Source organism: Balaenoptera borealis (assembly GCF_965194805.1).
Source record: "Balaenoptera borealis genome assembly, chromosome: 20".
Lineage (NCBI taxonomy): Eukaryota > Metazoa > Chordata > Mammalia > Artiodactyla > Balaenopteridae > Balaenoptera > Balaenoptera borealis.
In genome coordinates, this window is record NC_138879.1 from 14042247 (window position 1) to 14057594 (window position 15348).

At 41.0% G+C, this 15348-nt stretch overlaps 1 protein-coding gene and 1 long non-coding RNA gene across 2 annotated transcripts in view; one reads left to right on the forward strand and one right to left on the reverse strand.

The window, feature by feature from the left end:
* Positions 1–15348, reverse strand: part of LOC309619052 — a 373591-nt gene that overhangs the window by 222652 nt on the left and 135591 nt on the right. The window lies entirely within an intron of this gene.
* KPNA2 (karyopherin subunit alpha 2) lies at positions 71–10557 on the forward strand. The gene is made up of 11 exons (XM_082373710.1): positions 71–226; positions 1582–1679; positions 1831–1968; positions 4077–4165; positions 5000–5268; positions 5540–5634; positions 5731–5994; positions 6186–6419; positions 6661–6843; positions 8639–8788; positions 10206–10557. Exons 2-11 carry the CDS (start codon positions 1605–1607, stop codon positions 10296–10298), a joined length of 1590 nt encoding a protein of 529 aa, XP_082229836.1. The 5' UTR covers positions 71–226; positions 1582–1604; the 3' UTR covers positions 10299–10557.

The window sequence follows — 15348 nt, forward strand, 5'->3', positions numbered from 1 at the left end:
CTCTGACTCCCTCCCCAACGTGTTTTTCAAATCCACCAATGGGCGCATAGCGTAAGCTCGAACCAGCCAATCGGAATGCGGGGCCACCGGGAAATTTAAATCGCGCCGGCCGGCTGCTCGAGCCACACCGTCCTCTGGCTGACCGTGGTAGACGTTTAGAGCGCAGTCGATCCGCAGCCTGTGCGCCCCGCACCGCCTCCTGTGGAAGCTTGAGCCGGCTCTGTAGGTACGAACTGAGGCCGCAGCGCGGCCCGAGCGGCAACGGCTGGCCCGCAAGGCCGCGCTCGGATTGCAGGCGGCGGGAGGGGAGGCCCGGGGTAGATGCCCAGCCTGGCTTTGGCCTCTCTGGTTGAGGAGGCCTCGGGGGCGTAGTTCGTTGACGAGACGGGCGTTGCACCATGCGAGTGCTTGGCTTTAGGGCTCGAGGCCCTGCGAACAGCCGCGATTGTCTTTGAGAGAGAATCAGAGTGAGGCCCGAGGAGGAAAGCCTCGGTAGGGGGCCCAGCGCCTCTGGCTCCTCCTCCGCCCGTTCCCGCTGCTGCTTCCCCGAAATGGGGTCGGGGGTGGGGGGGTGGGGCAGGGGAAGGGACTGGAGATGGAGGTGGCAGTTGGAAGTTCTGAACGTCTCTTAATACGTAGGCCCTGGTTTGGCTGTGTCACAATTTCGTAAAAGAACAGAATGGAATTAAAGATAGCCACTTGTAAGGAGGACGTTTACTTTTGTGCTCTTTTGGAGATTGCTCTTAAGTAGCTGAGTTTGAGTGAAGCACAGCTGATATCAGCCTAATTTAGTGGATTCGCTCAGAATTTCTGGAAATGAAAATATATGCGAGATGCTGAAGATGCAGAACTGCGTCGCCGGTGTTCAGGGTGGGTGGGCAGGAAATTTTATGAAAGACTCCACAATGTAATGATAAATCCGATTTTTAAAAATTTTCAGACGTGGAGAATGTACCTGTTTTGGCCTTTTAAAGACAGTAGAGGCTCCAGAGGATCTGAATTTATGGCCCCTAGGACATAGATTTAAACTGTAACCTCATTTCCCCTACTTTGTCTTCAATTAACTATTTATGGGTCTAATATAGAGTTTAGAGGCACACTGTCCGGTGTGGTAGTCCCCAAACGCATGTGGCTAGTCTGAATTGAGTTATGCTGTAAGCTTAAAGTCCCCGCAAGATCTCGAAGAATTAGTATGAAAAAAGAATGTAAAATATCTCAGTAATTTTTTGATGTAACGTGTTGAAATGAGAAAATACGTGTTGGGTTAAATAGAATATATTATTGAAGTTAATTCCATTTGTTCCTTTTTGCTTTCTTAAAAATGTGGCTACTAGGAAACTTAAATTTATGCAGCCCGCATTATATTTCTGGTGGACAGTACTGCTCCAGGAAGTCTCAGCCCTTCAGAGGGGAGGGGCCAAAGATCATTTGGCCAAAGCTGTTTAATAGTGCTGAAAAAGGAAGTTCCTCCTCTAATATAGAAATGTAGACTCAGTATGTGTTTGGTAATTCCATTAATGCTCATCTTATTGCAAATCAAAATGATAAAAGGGAAATTTTTTTCTCTCCCTCATCTTACAGCTTTCTCCCTTTGTCTGATAACCATGTCCACCAATGAGAATGCTAATTCACCAGCTGCCCGCCTTAACAGATTCAAGAACAAGGGGAAAGACAGTACAGTGAGTACCTTCTGTTGCTTTCCTATGATATTTTTTAAACGGGAATATATTTGGAAAGGGGGTCAAAATTTTGAGCGAATTTGAAAAAGTGCCCTCACTTGACAACAAAAACTGATGTAATAGGTGAGATGATATGTTGTCTTTTCTCAAGGAAATGAGGCGGCGCCGAATAGAAGTTAATGTGGAGCTCAGGAAAGCTAAGAAGGATGACCAGATGCTGAAAAGGAGAAATGTCAGCTCTTTTCCAGACGATGCTGCTTCTCCACTGCAGGAAAACCGCAACAACCAGGTAAGGATATTTTAGCTTGTGAATTACGGTAAACCCAGAAAAATCAATATGGGGCTTTTCTTAGAAATTTAAATAACATGCCTAGCTTTGTGGTTTTAACTATCAAATGTGAAGATCTGTTTTTGTGTGCTCCCAGTCAGTAATTCTGATGCGTTGTCTTTTTCCTGCCCACCCTACGTAATCTACTGAAGCTTATTCTAAGGTTGTCTTTAGCTCTGATCTCCCTTCAAGTTTTTCTGCATTTCCAGTTGCCAGCTCATACCTTGACCTGGCCATTCAACTGTTAATTGAAAGTTAATCGTGTCCAGAACCATCTTATTTCTACCTCTTTCTTTCTCTTTCTCTTTTTCTTCCTCCCTTTCTTTCTTCTCTATTTTTTGTACTTGTCACCAGCTTTATTCAGGTCTTTTTCCTCAGTACTGAAATACTTTCAGTAGTTTCCTAATTTTATCTTGCCCTTCATTCTGTGCCACATGCCACTTACCTAAAAATTTTCCTAAAATACTGCTTTAAACATCTTAGAAACTTTATGGTTTTAAATCCTTATTTTTTTAATGTTTTTTGTAAATTAGACCCATCTTAGATTTTCAAATTTATGTCTTTCATCTTTCAAAGATACTGGGCACTTTCCTAGTTTTTTTCACGTTATGCTTTACTTTAGCGCTCCGTATTTTATCAGTGTTTTTTTTTTTTTATTGAATTCCACCTATGTGCTATTTCTCGAGTTTTATACTCAAATCCCATCTTCTCCTTTATAGCACTCTTTGGTTAGCCTAACAGGAAAAATGCTCCCTTCTCAGAATTCCTGTAGCACCCCATTCTGCACCAAAAAAGAAGAGTAAATTCTGTATAACACTATATACATATAACACTATATATATAGTGTTATACATACAGCCATTTATTATATGGTTGTTTACTTGTCACATTTTCCTTGTTAAGTTGTAAGCTTATAGGGAGAAAGGGACACTGTCTTTTTGAGCTAACTGTAGCATTGGTTCTCAAACCAACGCTACAGTTAACTCAAACCTATGATCACAACCTATACATTTATATTTGCAACACTACTGTGGAAATGAATAGATAACAAACTTAGATATGAAAATTCCCAGCATACCTAAATACAAGTGATTTAGACTAAGATAGGAATAACCTTCACAGTGCTCAAATTCATTTTTTTAAAGTTGTTCACAGCTACTTTAGTGACTAAATGCTGGGATACTCCATTACTTGAGACTTTGTTTAAATTTATTTATTTATTTTATTTATGGTTGTGCTGGGTCTTCGTTTCTGTGCGAGGGCTTTCTCTAGTTGAGGCAAGCGGGGGCCACTCTTCATCGCGGTGCGCGGGCCTCTCACTGTGGGGGCCTCTCTTGTTGCGGAGCACAGGCTCCAGATGCGCAGGCTCAGCAGCTGTGGCTCACGGGCTTAGTTGCTCCACGGCATATGGGATCTTCCCAGACCAGAGCTCGAACCCGTGTCCCCTGCATTGGCAGGCAGACTCCCAACCACTGCGCCACCAGGGAAGCCCGAGACTTTGTTTAATCATGACACCAAGTTTGAGAATTGTTCTACATATTAAAAATGAATATTTCATTAACAGGCAAATTTTAATGTAGGGCTAAACTCGTAGTAACTGATTATAAACTTAGGAATGTCTTCACGTTGGGATTTTATTGTTTGTATTTAATTCTTTTTTTAAAATAAATTTATTTATTTTATTTTATTTTTGGCTGCATTGGGTCTTCATTGCTGCACACGGGCTTTTCTGTGGTTGCAGCGAACAGGGGCTACTCTTCATTAGTGGTGCTCAGGCTTTTCACTGCAGTGGCTTCTCTTGTTGTGGAGCACGGGCTCTAGGTGCGTGGGCTTCAGTAGTTGTGGCACACGGGCTCAGTAGTTGTGGCGCACGGGCTTTAGAGCACAGGCTCAGTAGTTGTGGCGCACAGGCTTAGTTGCTCCGCGGCATGTGGGATCTTCCCGGACCAGGGCTTGAATCCATGTCCCCTGCATTGGCAGGCGGATTCTTAACTACTACGCCACCAGGGAAGCCCTGTATTTAATCTTAAAAATGATAATTTGCAAAATTAATTCCACTCTTCTTGTAGGGCACTGTAAATTGGTCTGTTGATGACATTGTCAAGGGCATAAATAGCAACAATTTGGAAAGCCAGCTCCAAGCTACTCAAGCTGCTAGGTAAGTCTTGTCTGCTATAGCATGGGTAACCTAAGAAATCAGCCTTTTTACATTTTTTGGTGGGAAAGTGATGAGCAGGTGGTGTGGGTCAAGTAAAGGTTAAGCCAGGCCTAGGCCTATTTTCATTAGAATCTTCCCTTAGGAGGATGTAAAATTTTCTGTAATTCCGTCTACCTCCAGTGATAATCACTGTTAACCTTTTGGTGTACTTTTTAACAAAATTACAAAGTTTTTGTCACAGTGCCATTTCAAGTCAGTGTCAGGGAAAGGAGGAATTATTCAGGAAGTGGGATTAGCACTTTTATTTAGAATGGTCCATCCATTTAGGAAATAAATATATGTAGACTCTTATCTCCCACCATACACAAATATTTGTGATATCCATAATAGAAAGGATTAATAATTTCTGTAGCTTGACAGTGTGGGGAAAAGCAAGTCCAGTTGACAAATAATCATGGAAAAGATGTTTAGCTTCACTAGTGGTCAGAGAAATGCAAATTAAATTAACAGAGTGTGATGCTATCAGATTGTCAAAGTTTTTAAAAAGTGATAAGATCTAAAGTAGATTTCTGCAGAGATGCAGAGAGAAGGTTCTATGTTATTGGTAATATCTCAGCTTTGGAAAAAAAGTAGTTTACGACGCAACTTACGGTAGCGCCATGCAACCAGTCTGCTCAGCTCCTCTTAAATCCAGGATGTCTCAGCATTTAGTGCTTTACTGTAAAAGGTTGTTTAAAGTTCTAAACTCTTGAGTTGCATTTTAAATTGTTTTTTTATATGAACCTGTTTTGTTAATCACCTTCAACTTTTGTTTCTCTTTTTGCTTTCCCTTAGGAAACTGCTTTCCAGGGAAAAACAGCCCCCTATAGACAGCATAATCCGGGCTGGTTTGATTCCAAAATTTGTGTCCTTCTTGGGCAGAACTGATTGTAGTCCCATTCAGTTTGAATCTGCTTGGGCCCTCACTAACATTGCTTCCGGGACATCAGAACAGACCAAGGCTGTGGTAGATGGAGGTGCTATCCCAGCATTCATTTCTCTGTTGGCATCTCCCCACACTCACATCAGTGAACAAGCTGTATGGGCTCTAGGAAACATTGCAGGTACTTGGATTTAAAATTCTTTTGACTGAGTGTCTCCAGTCATACTGAGGTTGGTAGAAGAGCCTTGTCATAAGTAATAGTGATGTCTGTGTTGGGTTTTGAACTTACTTGCTTCCAGTGCGTATAAGGGGTGGAAGTGGCATCTAATTTAAGGAATTTCTGAGAGTGTTTTCTTTGCGTCAAGACACTGGTGCACTCAGTCACTGAAATTGATGGTGCTAGACAAGTAGTTATGGTTAACTTTGCCTTTTTTTTTTTTTTTTTTTTAAAGGTGATGGCTCGGTTTTCCGAGACTTGGTTATCAAGTATGGTGCAGTTGACCCGCTATTGGCACTTTTGGCGATTCCTGATTTGTCATCTTTAGCAGTAAGTTACTTAACATACATCAAGTTATTCATTGATTATAATTTTCCCACCTTCTCAAAAAACAGAGCACTTCATTGCATTTTTCTTTTCCCCCAGTGTGGTTACTTACGTAATCTTACCTGGACACTTTCAAATCTTTGTCGCAACAAGAATCCTGCACCCCCCTTAGATGCTGTTGAACAAATTCTTCCTACTTTAGTTCGTCTCCTGCATCACGATGATCCAGAAGTTTTAGCTGATACCTGCTGGGCTATTTCCTACCTTACCGATGGTCCAAATGAACGGATTGAAATGGTTGTGAAAACTGGGGTTGTACCCCAACTTGTGAAGCTTTTAGGAGCTACTGAATTGCCAATTGTGGTAAGTGAACTTTCAGGTGAGAATATAAAGTGTAAGGAGCATAATCAATTGGTACTAATATTGACATATTGTCTATTTTAGGCCATATAATGAGCCTCTTACTTGTCAAAACTTTTAGGGTATAGAGATTTTGAGCAGTGCTGGAAAAGATAAAAGATAACCGCCAGCGTCAACATTTTTTTCCTTTTCAGACTCCCGCGCTAAGAGCCATAGGGAATATTGTCACTGGGACAGATGAACAGACTCAGGTTGTAATAGATGCAGGAGCACTTGCCATCTTTCCCAGCCTGCTAACAAACTCCAAAACTAATATTCAAAAGGAAGCTACGTGGACAATGTCAAACATCACGGCTGGCCGCCAGGACCAGATACAGCAAGTTGTAAATCATGGATTAGTCCCATTCCTTGTTGGCGTTCTCTCTAAGGTAATGAAGTCTTAGGACTTAATAAGGGATTGTTAGTGTTTATGGACAGGCACTTGGTAGATTCTTAATGTGCTAATGTTAAGTTCTACTTAACTGCCTTTGCTGAATTATAGTCATTTCTTTTACTTAAGCTTGGATAGGACCAGTTGGTAGTTTTAGTCACCGTTTTTCTGAAACAGTACGTTTGGAATCTTATTTTTATGACTCTTCTGAAATAAACCTGTTTTCTTATGTTAATTAGGCCGACTTTAAGACACAAAAGGAAGCTGTATGGGCTGTGACCAACTACACAAGCGGCGGAACAGTTGAGCAGATCGTATACCTTGTTCATTGTGGCATAATAGAACCGTTGATGAACCTCCTGACTGCGAAAGACACTAAAATTATTCTGGTTATTCTGGATGCCATCTCAAATATCTTTCAGGTAAATCTTAAGAAGGTGGCATGTGTTTGAATTTGGACTTGATAATTGGTTTGCTATGTAGGTGATCGGGGTGGGGGCAGCTGAGCTTACTCAGGGGGCCACAGAATCAGAGAGACATTTATGGGGGCCACACTCTTGATAAAAGGTGTGACAAGGGATTGTAAGAGATATAAAGGAGATGACAGGTGCATGATGTCACCTGAATTGAGGTCAGGTACATATGTGGACACTATTCATACCTATTTATTTTGTCAAGAATTTTTAATTCCCCAGTTTCATACTGAATTTTGGTGAGATTAAATTTGAATGACCTAGTTAATTATATTTTTCTTCTGGTTCCGTTCCTAACTGATCCAAGCATGCTAGCACATGGCACTTGTCATAGTGTTTGGTGGTAGGTAGGTCTTACTCAACAACTTTAAACTTCAGATTATGGAAATTTGTACATATCAAAGTTGAGTTTAGAGTAATGATCCCTAGTGTATCCATCACCTAGCATAAATAATTGTCAACATTTGGCCTCTTTTTCTTTTTCTTTTTTTTTTTTTAATTTTATTTATTTATTTTTGGCTGTGTTGGGTCTTCGTTTCTGTGCGAGGGCTTTCTCTAGTTGCGGCAAGCGGGGGCCACTCTTCATCGCGGTGCGCGGGCCTCTCACTATCGCGGCCTCTCTTGTTGCGGAGGACAGGCTCCAGACGCGCAGGCTCAGTAGTTGTGGCTCACGGGCCCAGTTACTCCGCGGCATGTGGGATCTTCCCAGACCAGGGCTCGAACCCATGTCCCCTGCATTGGCAGGCGGATTCTCAACTACTGCACCACCAGGGAAGCCCTTGGCCTCTTTTTCTACTCACCTTACCTAAAATTTTTTTTTTTTTAATTAATTAATTTATTTATTTATTTTTGGCTGCATTGGGTCTTTGTTGCTGCGCGCGGGCTTTCTCTAGTTGCGACGAGCGGGGGCTATTCTTCGTTGCAGTGCGCAGTCTTCTCATTGCGGTGGCTTCTCTTGTTGTGGAGCATGGGCTCTAGGCACGTGGGCTTCAGTAGTTGTGGCATGTGGGCTCAGTAATTGTGGCTCACGGGCTCTAGAGCGTAGGCTCAGTAGTTTTGGTGCACGGGCTTAGTTGCTCCACGGCATGTGGGATCTTCCCAGACCAGGGCTTAAACCCGTGTCCCCTGCATTGGCAGGCGGATTCTTAACCGCTGCGTCACCAGGGAAGCCCTACAATTTTATTTTGAAGCAAGTGAGTTATTTCATTTTTAAAAATTTATGTTTCTCCTAAAAGTTGAGAACTTTAAAACATATTTAGCCAGAATATCATTCTTACACCTAATAGGTTCTTGATATCATCAAATAATCTAGTCCAGGGAATTTGTTTTTACATACCATAGGCCATCTTTACTCTCGGACAATGGTTCTCTTCCTTGACTACATACATCTTGGGATTATCTGGGGTGCTTTTACACTAGTAATTTCCTATTCCCATCACAGACCAATTGAACCTGGATATAGCGTCATTTTTAAAGTTGCCGAAAAGGTTGAGAACTATACTAAGATCTTTGTGGCTGAAGGCTGCAGAAGTAGTTGCTAAGAGCAAGTACAGGTCTGAGTCCCTTGAATTTTTAAAAAATGTAAAATGTAGATAAAAATGGAGATAGTTTTATCTCATAGGATTATGGAAGGAACTGTTGTGTTTATTTCTGTCTGATATATGTTGATAGTCAAACGTAGACATTGTTTTCTTCATTAAAACAGAACAAAGTTTAAGCTACTAAACTTGGAAATTTTTTTTAGGCTGCTGAAAAACTAGGTGAAACTGAGAAACTTAGTATAATGATTGAAGAATGTGGAGGTTTGGACAAAATTGAAGCTCTACAAAACCATGAAAATGAGTCTGTGTACAAAGCTTCATTAAACTTGATTGAGAAGTATTTCTCTGTGGAGGTGAGTAACCTGGTAATGTTAATAAGAACTGGGAAAATACACACTTAGGATTAAGCCCGTAAGATTTTTTTTTCCTCATACTTTTTTAACGAGCCCTGAAAAATACAGTAAAATATCAGTGTAAGTAGGAGATAACATACATATTTGCTCCTCTAATGTTTGGCTTGATGATAATACCATCTTTGTAACTTGAGATATTAAAAAGTCACCAATTTACTTTCGAATGAAGAGCCTCACGAATCTTAGAATATCTTTTTGTTGTTGTTGTTGAATTTATTTATTTGGTTGTGCCGGGTCTTAGTTGCGGCATGCTTGTGGGCTCTAGTTCCCTGACCAGGGATCGAACCTGGGCACCCTGCATTGGGAGCGCAGAGTCTTAACCACTGCGCCACCAGGGAAGTCCCATGAATCTTGGAATATCTTGAGACTGAGTTTGTGTAGGAGTTGGAGAAGTAGGCCGACCCCACAGCCATCCTCTGGCCTATTCGGTTTTGCTCTTGCCTACTGAAAAGTGACAGGTTAAAAAAATCTCTATTTTTCTGTTAATTGTAGAAGCTTTCTTTAAAAATTGTTTTCTTTTAATATTATAATTTTTTATTGAAATATTGTTGATTTACAATGTTGTGTTAATTACTGCTGTACAGCAAAGTGATTCAGTTATACATATATATATACTTTTTTGTATATATTCTTTTCCACTATGGTTTATCATAGGATATTGACTATAGTTCTCTGTGCTGTACAGTAGGAACTTGTTGTTTATCCATTCTATGTATAATAGCTTACACTTAACGCCAACCTCTCACTCCATCCTTCCCCCTTCCCCTCCCCCTTGGCAACCACCAGTCTGTTCTTGATGTCTGTGATTCTGTTTCACAGATAGGTTCATTTGTGTCGTAGTTTAGATTCCACATGTAAGTAATATCATACGGTATTTGTCTTTCTGACTTACTTCACTTAGTATGATAATCTCTAGTTGTATCCATGTTGTAGTAGCATTTCTTAACCCATTCAGAACCTTCCCCTCTCAGGCAAGTTTCAGTAGCCCTCCCTCCACTATTTGAGATATTGAAGTGTGTTTCAGGATTAAAGGTGAAATACGCAAATGAAGACTTTAAGAGTGAATACCTTATAGGCATTATGTTAAGTGAAATGAGTCAGACAGAGGAAGACAAATACCATAAGATCTCTCTTATATGTGGAATGTTAAAAAACACACACACACAAGCTCATAGATACAGAGAACAGATTGGTGGTTGCCAGAGGCGGAAGAAATGAGTAAACTTTGTTTTTGTTTTTAGCCTAAATAAATTGAGATAAAAGAAGAAAAAAGAGTAAATACAGACTTCTAGGCAGCTACCTCTTAGAAATGTGCCATATTTATGGGATTATATTGTTTGTTTTTAAATACTTCCAGGAAGAGGAAGATCAAAATGTTGTGCCAGAAACTACCTCTGAAGGGTATACATTCCAAGTTCAGGATGGCACTGCTGGGACCTTCAACTTTTAGATCGTACATCTGAGGCATAAAGTTGTTTGTTGTGTACTATGTTTGGTAGAAGTTTGTCTTACTGTTTCTCTACTAAGAACTCTTTACACGTGGTTTGTTATTGTAGCACTTTTTACAAAGAAACTATACTTGAACAGTTCCAAACTGTACATACTGTATGAAGCCTCTCCTCTCAATGGGTTTCTTATTTCTATGTGGAATTTCATACCTTGCAGTGTCCTGTAAATAAAGATTAGATTCCACCCTTTTCTTTACGTCACCATGCCGATGTGTTACTTTCTAATTTAGAGCTCTTAAAGGCTGCAAACGAAGGGGAGCTGAATTGAACGGATGTGACTCTAACCAGGGGTGTAGTTTTGGTTGCAGACATCATTTAATGTAAGGTTTGTTATGTCATCAAGGATACAAGATTGATAACTCCCTGCCCACTTCTGAATTCTGGCTTTGCTCCAGGCTGCTTCCCCTCTTGGTTGGTGAAAATGGCCATTGGCACTTCCAGTCTTCACATCCATTTCACACCAGTCAGAAAAATTTTTTTCACAAGTTTTCACCAAAGAACAAATAAAATTTCGCAGAAGCCCTCAGCCAATGTCTTTTCAAGGCTTACTGGCCAGGGAGATGGGATAAAAATATTAAATTTAATCATAAATTTCTCCTGGAGCTACAAGTGGAATTCATTCCTCCGAAACTTCAAGGCTGAAAGTGGTTTCAAGGCTGCACCTTGGCATCAACAACTGGGAAAGTTTAATTGGTAACGGGTGGGGTTGAAATAGTGTACTTAAGTTTTTAATTTAATCCCCAGGTGTTCCATCTGTGCAGCCTGGGTTGTGAAAGCCACTACTTGAAGGAGTTGCTATGCTGTTAGCAGAAAAGGAAGGGGTTGGGGGGGTGGAGTGTTAGCTACAGTATCCCAGAAGTCTCAGGAAAACGAAATGCATCTTTAAAGTACAACTGTTAGTTTCTGCCTTTTTTTTTTAAATTTATTTTTGGCTGCTTTTTTGACTGGTGGAAAAGTGATGAGCAAAGCCTCCACTGCCTTTTCCCACCACAGAAGATAAAAACTGGGACTTCCCTGGTGGCGCAGTGGTTAAGAATCTGCCTGCCAATGCAGGGAACACGGGTTCGAGCCCTGGTCAGGGAAGATCCCACATACCGCGGAGCAACGAAGCCCGTGTGCCACAACTACTGAGCCTGCACTCTAGAGCCCGCGACCCACAACTACTGAAGCCCACGTGCCTAGAGTGCTCTGCAACAAGAGAAGCCACTGCAGTGAGAAGCCCACGCACCGCAACGAAGAGTAGCCCCTGGTCTCTGCAACTACAGAAAGCCTGCGTGCAGCAATGAAGACCCAACGCAGCCAAAAATAAATAAAATAAATTTTTTTAAAAAGCGGGGCGGGGTGGGGGTTGGGGGGGAGGAGAGAAGCAACCAGACTGCGGCTCTGCAGCCTGTCCTCCCTTCCCTGCCTGCCTCATGCTCCACTCCCCTTCTACCCTCCCCTTTCCCCAGCATAAGTCCCTTCTTGGTTGCTGCATCCAGAAGTCTTTCACTTGAGAAAATGTGGAAGTAAACCTGGACATCCTAGGCTTTTGCTTTAAGGTAGGTGGAGCTTTATGGCTTTAAAGGGACTAGTGTAATACACACTTTGATAAGAGTACAAGGCCTGGATTTGTTAGCGTAAAGGCGTGACTCTGAAGTAATGGACAGGAGGCAGCTGATTTCTAAAAATACATTTTCATATTTTAGATAAAATTCTTAACATAACTAGTTTCCTTGGAGTTAAAATCCAGAGAGGCATTTGTATGTTTTTATTGAACTTAACTGGATAAAATCTTAGGTATTTTTTGAGGTTTTATATTCAGCTTGATTTTAAAAAGTGATAAAACACTCTATAGCCACCAACTTTTCCCTCTTTCGTAAAATGATAATGTCTAAATTACTTTTATTAACGCGCTACATTTTCAAGCTAGCAGTTTTAAATCTCATGTAAGGTTTTAATAAATTATCTTTGCCTATAACTGATTTTTGTATTAGTTGTAAGTAAGGGTGGGAAGGTAACACAAAATTTTAGTGAAATATAAAAGTAAAAACTGCAGACACTTATTTTGCTTGTTGCAAAAATCTTTAAAAAGTTAACATTATCGGGACTTCCCTGGTGGTCCAGTGGTTAACACTATGTGCTTCCAATGCAGGGGGCTGTGGGTTCGATCCCTGGTTGGGGAGTTAAGATCCCACAGCCCACGCAGCCAAAAAAAAAAAGTTAACATTATCATTAAAAGATTGAACGTCAGTGCTAAATATTTCCCGGAGTATTGATTCTTTTTTTTTTTTTTTTTCTTGGCTGTGTTGGGTCTTCTTTGCTGCGCGCGGGCTTTCTCTAGTTGTGGCAAACGGGGACTACTCTTCGTTGCGGTGCACGGGCTTCTCATTGCGGTGGCTTCTCTTGTGGAGCACGGGCTCTAGGTGCGCGGGCTTCAGTAATTGTGGCATTGTGGCACGCAGGCTCAGTAGTTGTGGCTCGCGGGCTCTAGAAAGCAGGCTCAGTAGTTGTGGCTCACGGGCTTAGTTGCTCCGCGGCATGTGGGATCTTCCCGGACCAGGGCTCAAACCCATGTGCCCTTCACTGGCAGGCGGATTCTTAACCACTGTGCCACCAGGGAAGTCCCTGACTCTTTAAATTGCTACATTGTATCTTGGCTTTAAATCCTATCAAGCAACTTAACTATTTTTAGAATTAAGGTAGGAAATAAACATTCCTTTTCTTACCCATGTTTGATTTTTTTCCCTCCCTCTCTTCAGCCTTTCTGTGGCTGCATCACTGAAAAGAAATTCTGGATAATTTCTTGTTACAGTAAATCCTCATTGTTAAATAGGATTTTTGCTTCAGCATTAGGCCTCTAAAATTGCTCTTGTTTATTCATTTATTTATTTTTTTGAGCTTCCCAGAACCAAGAATTAAAACCAAAATTGTGGTCACCAAAGTGGCAGGTTCCTTTCCATTCTAAATAGCAGTGGAAGCAAAGTCTTCCGTTTTGTTTGTATGGGCAGTTGGAAACCTTGTGAGCTACAGGACCCCAAGTTCAGAAGGCCATTAAGGAAAGTGTAGCTGGCCGCTCCTTCCCTCCCTCCACCCTTGCTGAAGCTTGCCAAGACCCAGCTGGCTGATTTTGCAAAGCCCTTGAAATATGTCATTAATGGTGCTTTCTTTTGAGGTTGGGCTGTTGACCTAATTTGTGATTAACAAAACCTGGCCAAATCATGCGGTGCTCCCCTCCCCCAAGGGAAAGTGTTCGTGAAAAGTGTTTTAGTAACATCGCTGGTTTAACTTTCGTAACCCCAGCTAATAAAGATGATAAAAAACACTCAAGCTATCAAGTAGGGCTTTTTGAGGGCAGAAGAGCAATTTAATTTTGAGCACTTGTATGTTATATGGCATGTTTTGGGCATAGTTTGAAAGCATAATTCTGGTGTCCACAAATGCCCAGTTCCTCCTAAATATTTGGGACAGTTTCATAACACTGTGTAGGAGTTGTACTCACCAAACCCTCTTAAATTGATCAGTTTGTTCATTCCTCCCACGCTTTTCACAATCAAAAATGTCTTTCCTTGTCCTAGTTTGGAGAGGTAGTGCTATGGAATGGACTAGTAATTAGGAGCCAGATCAGCCTGAGTTCAAAATCTGTCTCTACTATATTTTAGTGAGTGAGTGACCTTTGGGCTGTTAAAGTAGCACAATCTCTGATGTACAATATAAGTACAGGTACTAATTACTATATAGTATTAATATCCTAGCTAAGTATTGTAGTCATAGAACAGCTATTCCCAACCTTTTAACAGCAAAGTTTTCCTTCAGTTCTTCCACAGACCTCTATTTTGGCACATTTTATCTCCTAGACTAAGTTTGTTATTACTCTCCCTTTTTTTCCCCCCTCTTATCAGTCACAGATATACATCAACATGAGACATTACATGGCTTGTTTCTATACTCAATGGTAGGAGTCTATCCCAACGTTGGATGTTCTGTCAGCCTTTAGGTTTGTTACAGGCTTGCCAGAGCTTTCCAAACTGGAACTGGCCCAAGGCTCACCAGCTTTTTCCGGGATGCCCTTTGCAGCTAAACCCTGCAAGAGCTCTGCGTTCTCTTCCTGGGCCCCGCCCCCATTCCCCTTTCTCTGAATTCTGTTGAGCAGTTTATTTGGGGCACCTCCTCATCTGTTGTCTCACCAGCCATGAGAACAGCCCCATCTGAGCCACCCAAGCCAACTTGGTGATGGTTTGCTTAGAAACTTGTCAGTATAGACAACAAATCGGCCTTTACTTAAGAGTGATATAAAGTTCCTTAAGTGAGCAAACATTTCACAGTGAGACAGCCAAACAAAGCTGTATTTTCTCCTCTGAAAAAGGTTGAATGTTTAGAACTTGAACAGGTTCAGGTAGAGATATTGGAAGCTTAGCCACAAACACAAGGGAAGTTGAGGAAGGATTGGATGAATCAGAAAACTTTGAATTCATTCTAAATGAATGAAAAGTTGAAGGATAATATAAATATCTAAGTATCAGAAGGCTGTTCTGATTGTAGCTACGAAAGACACATATGATTTTTTAGCAAAACTGTTGGACAACAGGAGAAATGTGGAAAAACACATAATAATGAGAAGACCTTTTCAAACTCTTTGGCTTGGACCAAACTTTTAGGTGACCAGTGACTATCCCCGCACTACGTTTTTGCCCATCTTTTCAGCCAATGTCTCTGTCATTCCAAGGAAACATTAACTTAGTGAATATGAAACTTCTTTCTTTTCTTTCTTTTTGGTAACTTTGTAAAATAACTTTCCCTAGTTACAGAACTAATCCTAATTTTGGAAAATTTAAAAAATACAACACCACAAAGATTAAAATAGCCTAAAGCCCAACCATTGGATTGTATATTTTTTCATAGATAGGAATTCTTTTTTTTCAAGTTATTTTAAATTTTATTAAAAAAGAATACAAGGAAAAAATTTAACCACAAGGCATTTACTTAAACACATGAACAGTATTGGATTTTTTT

Excerpts from the sequence above, each read along its gene's own strand:
- KPNA2 (XM_082373710.1), top strand. The coding sequence starts at position 1,605 with ATGTCCACCAATGAGAATGCTAATTCACCAGCTGCCCGCCTTAACAGA. Across the intron at positions 5,635-5,730 it reads CTGATTTGTCATCTTTAGCA|TGTGGTTACTTACGTAATCT; the intron begins GTAAGTTACTTA and ends CTTTTCCCCCAG. Across the intron at positions 5,995-6,185 it reads CTACTGAATTGCCAATTGTG|ACTCCCGCGCTAAGAGCCAT; the intron begins GTAAGTGAACTT and ends TTTCCTTTTCAG.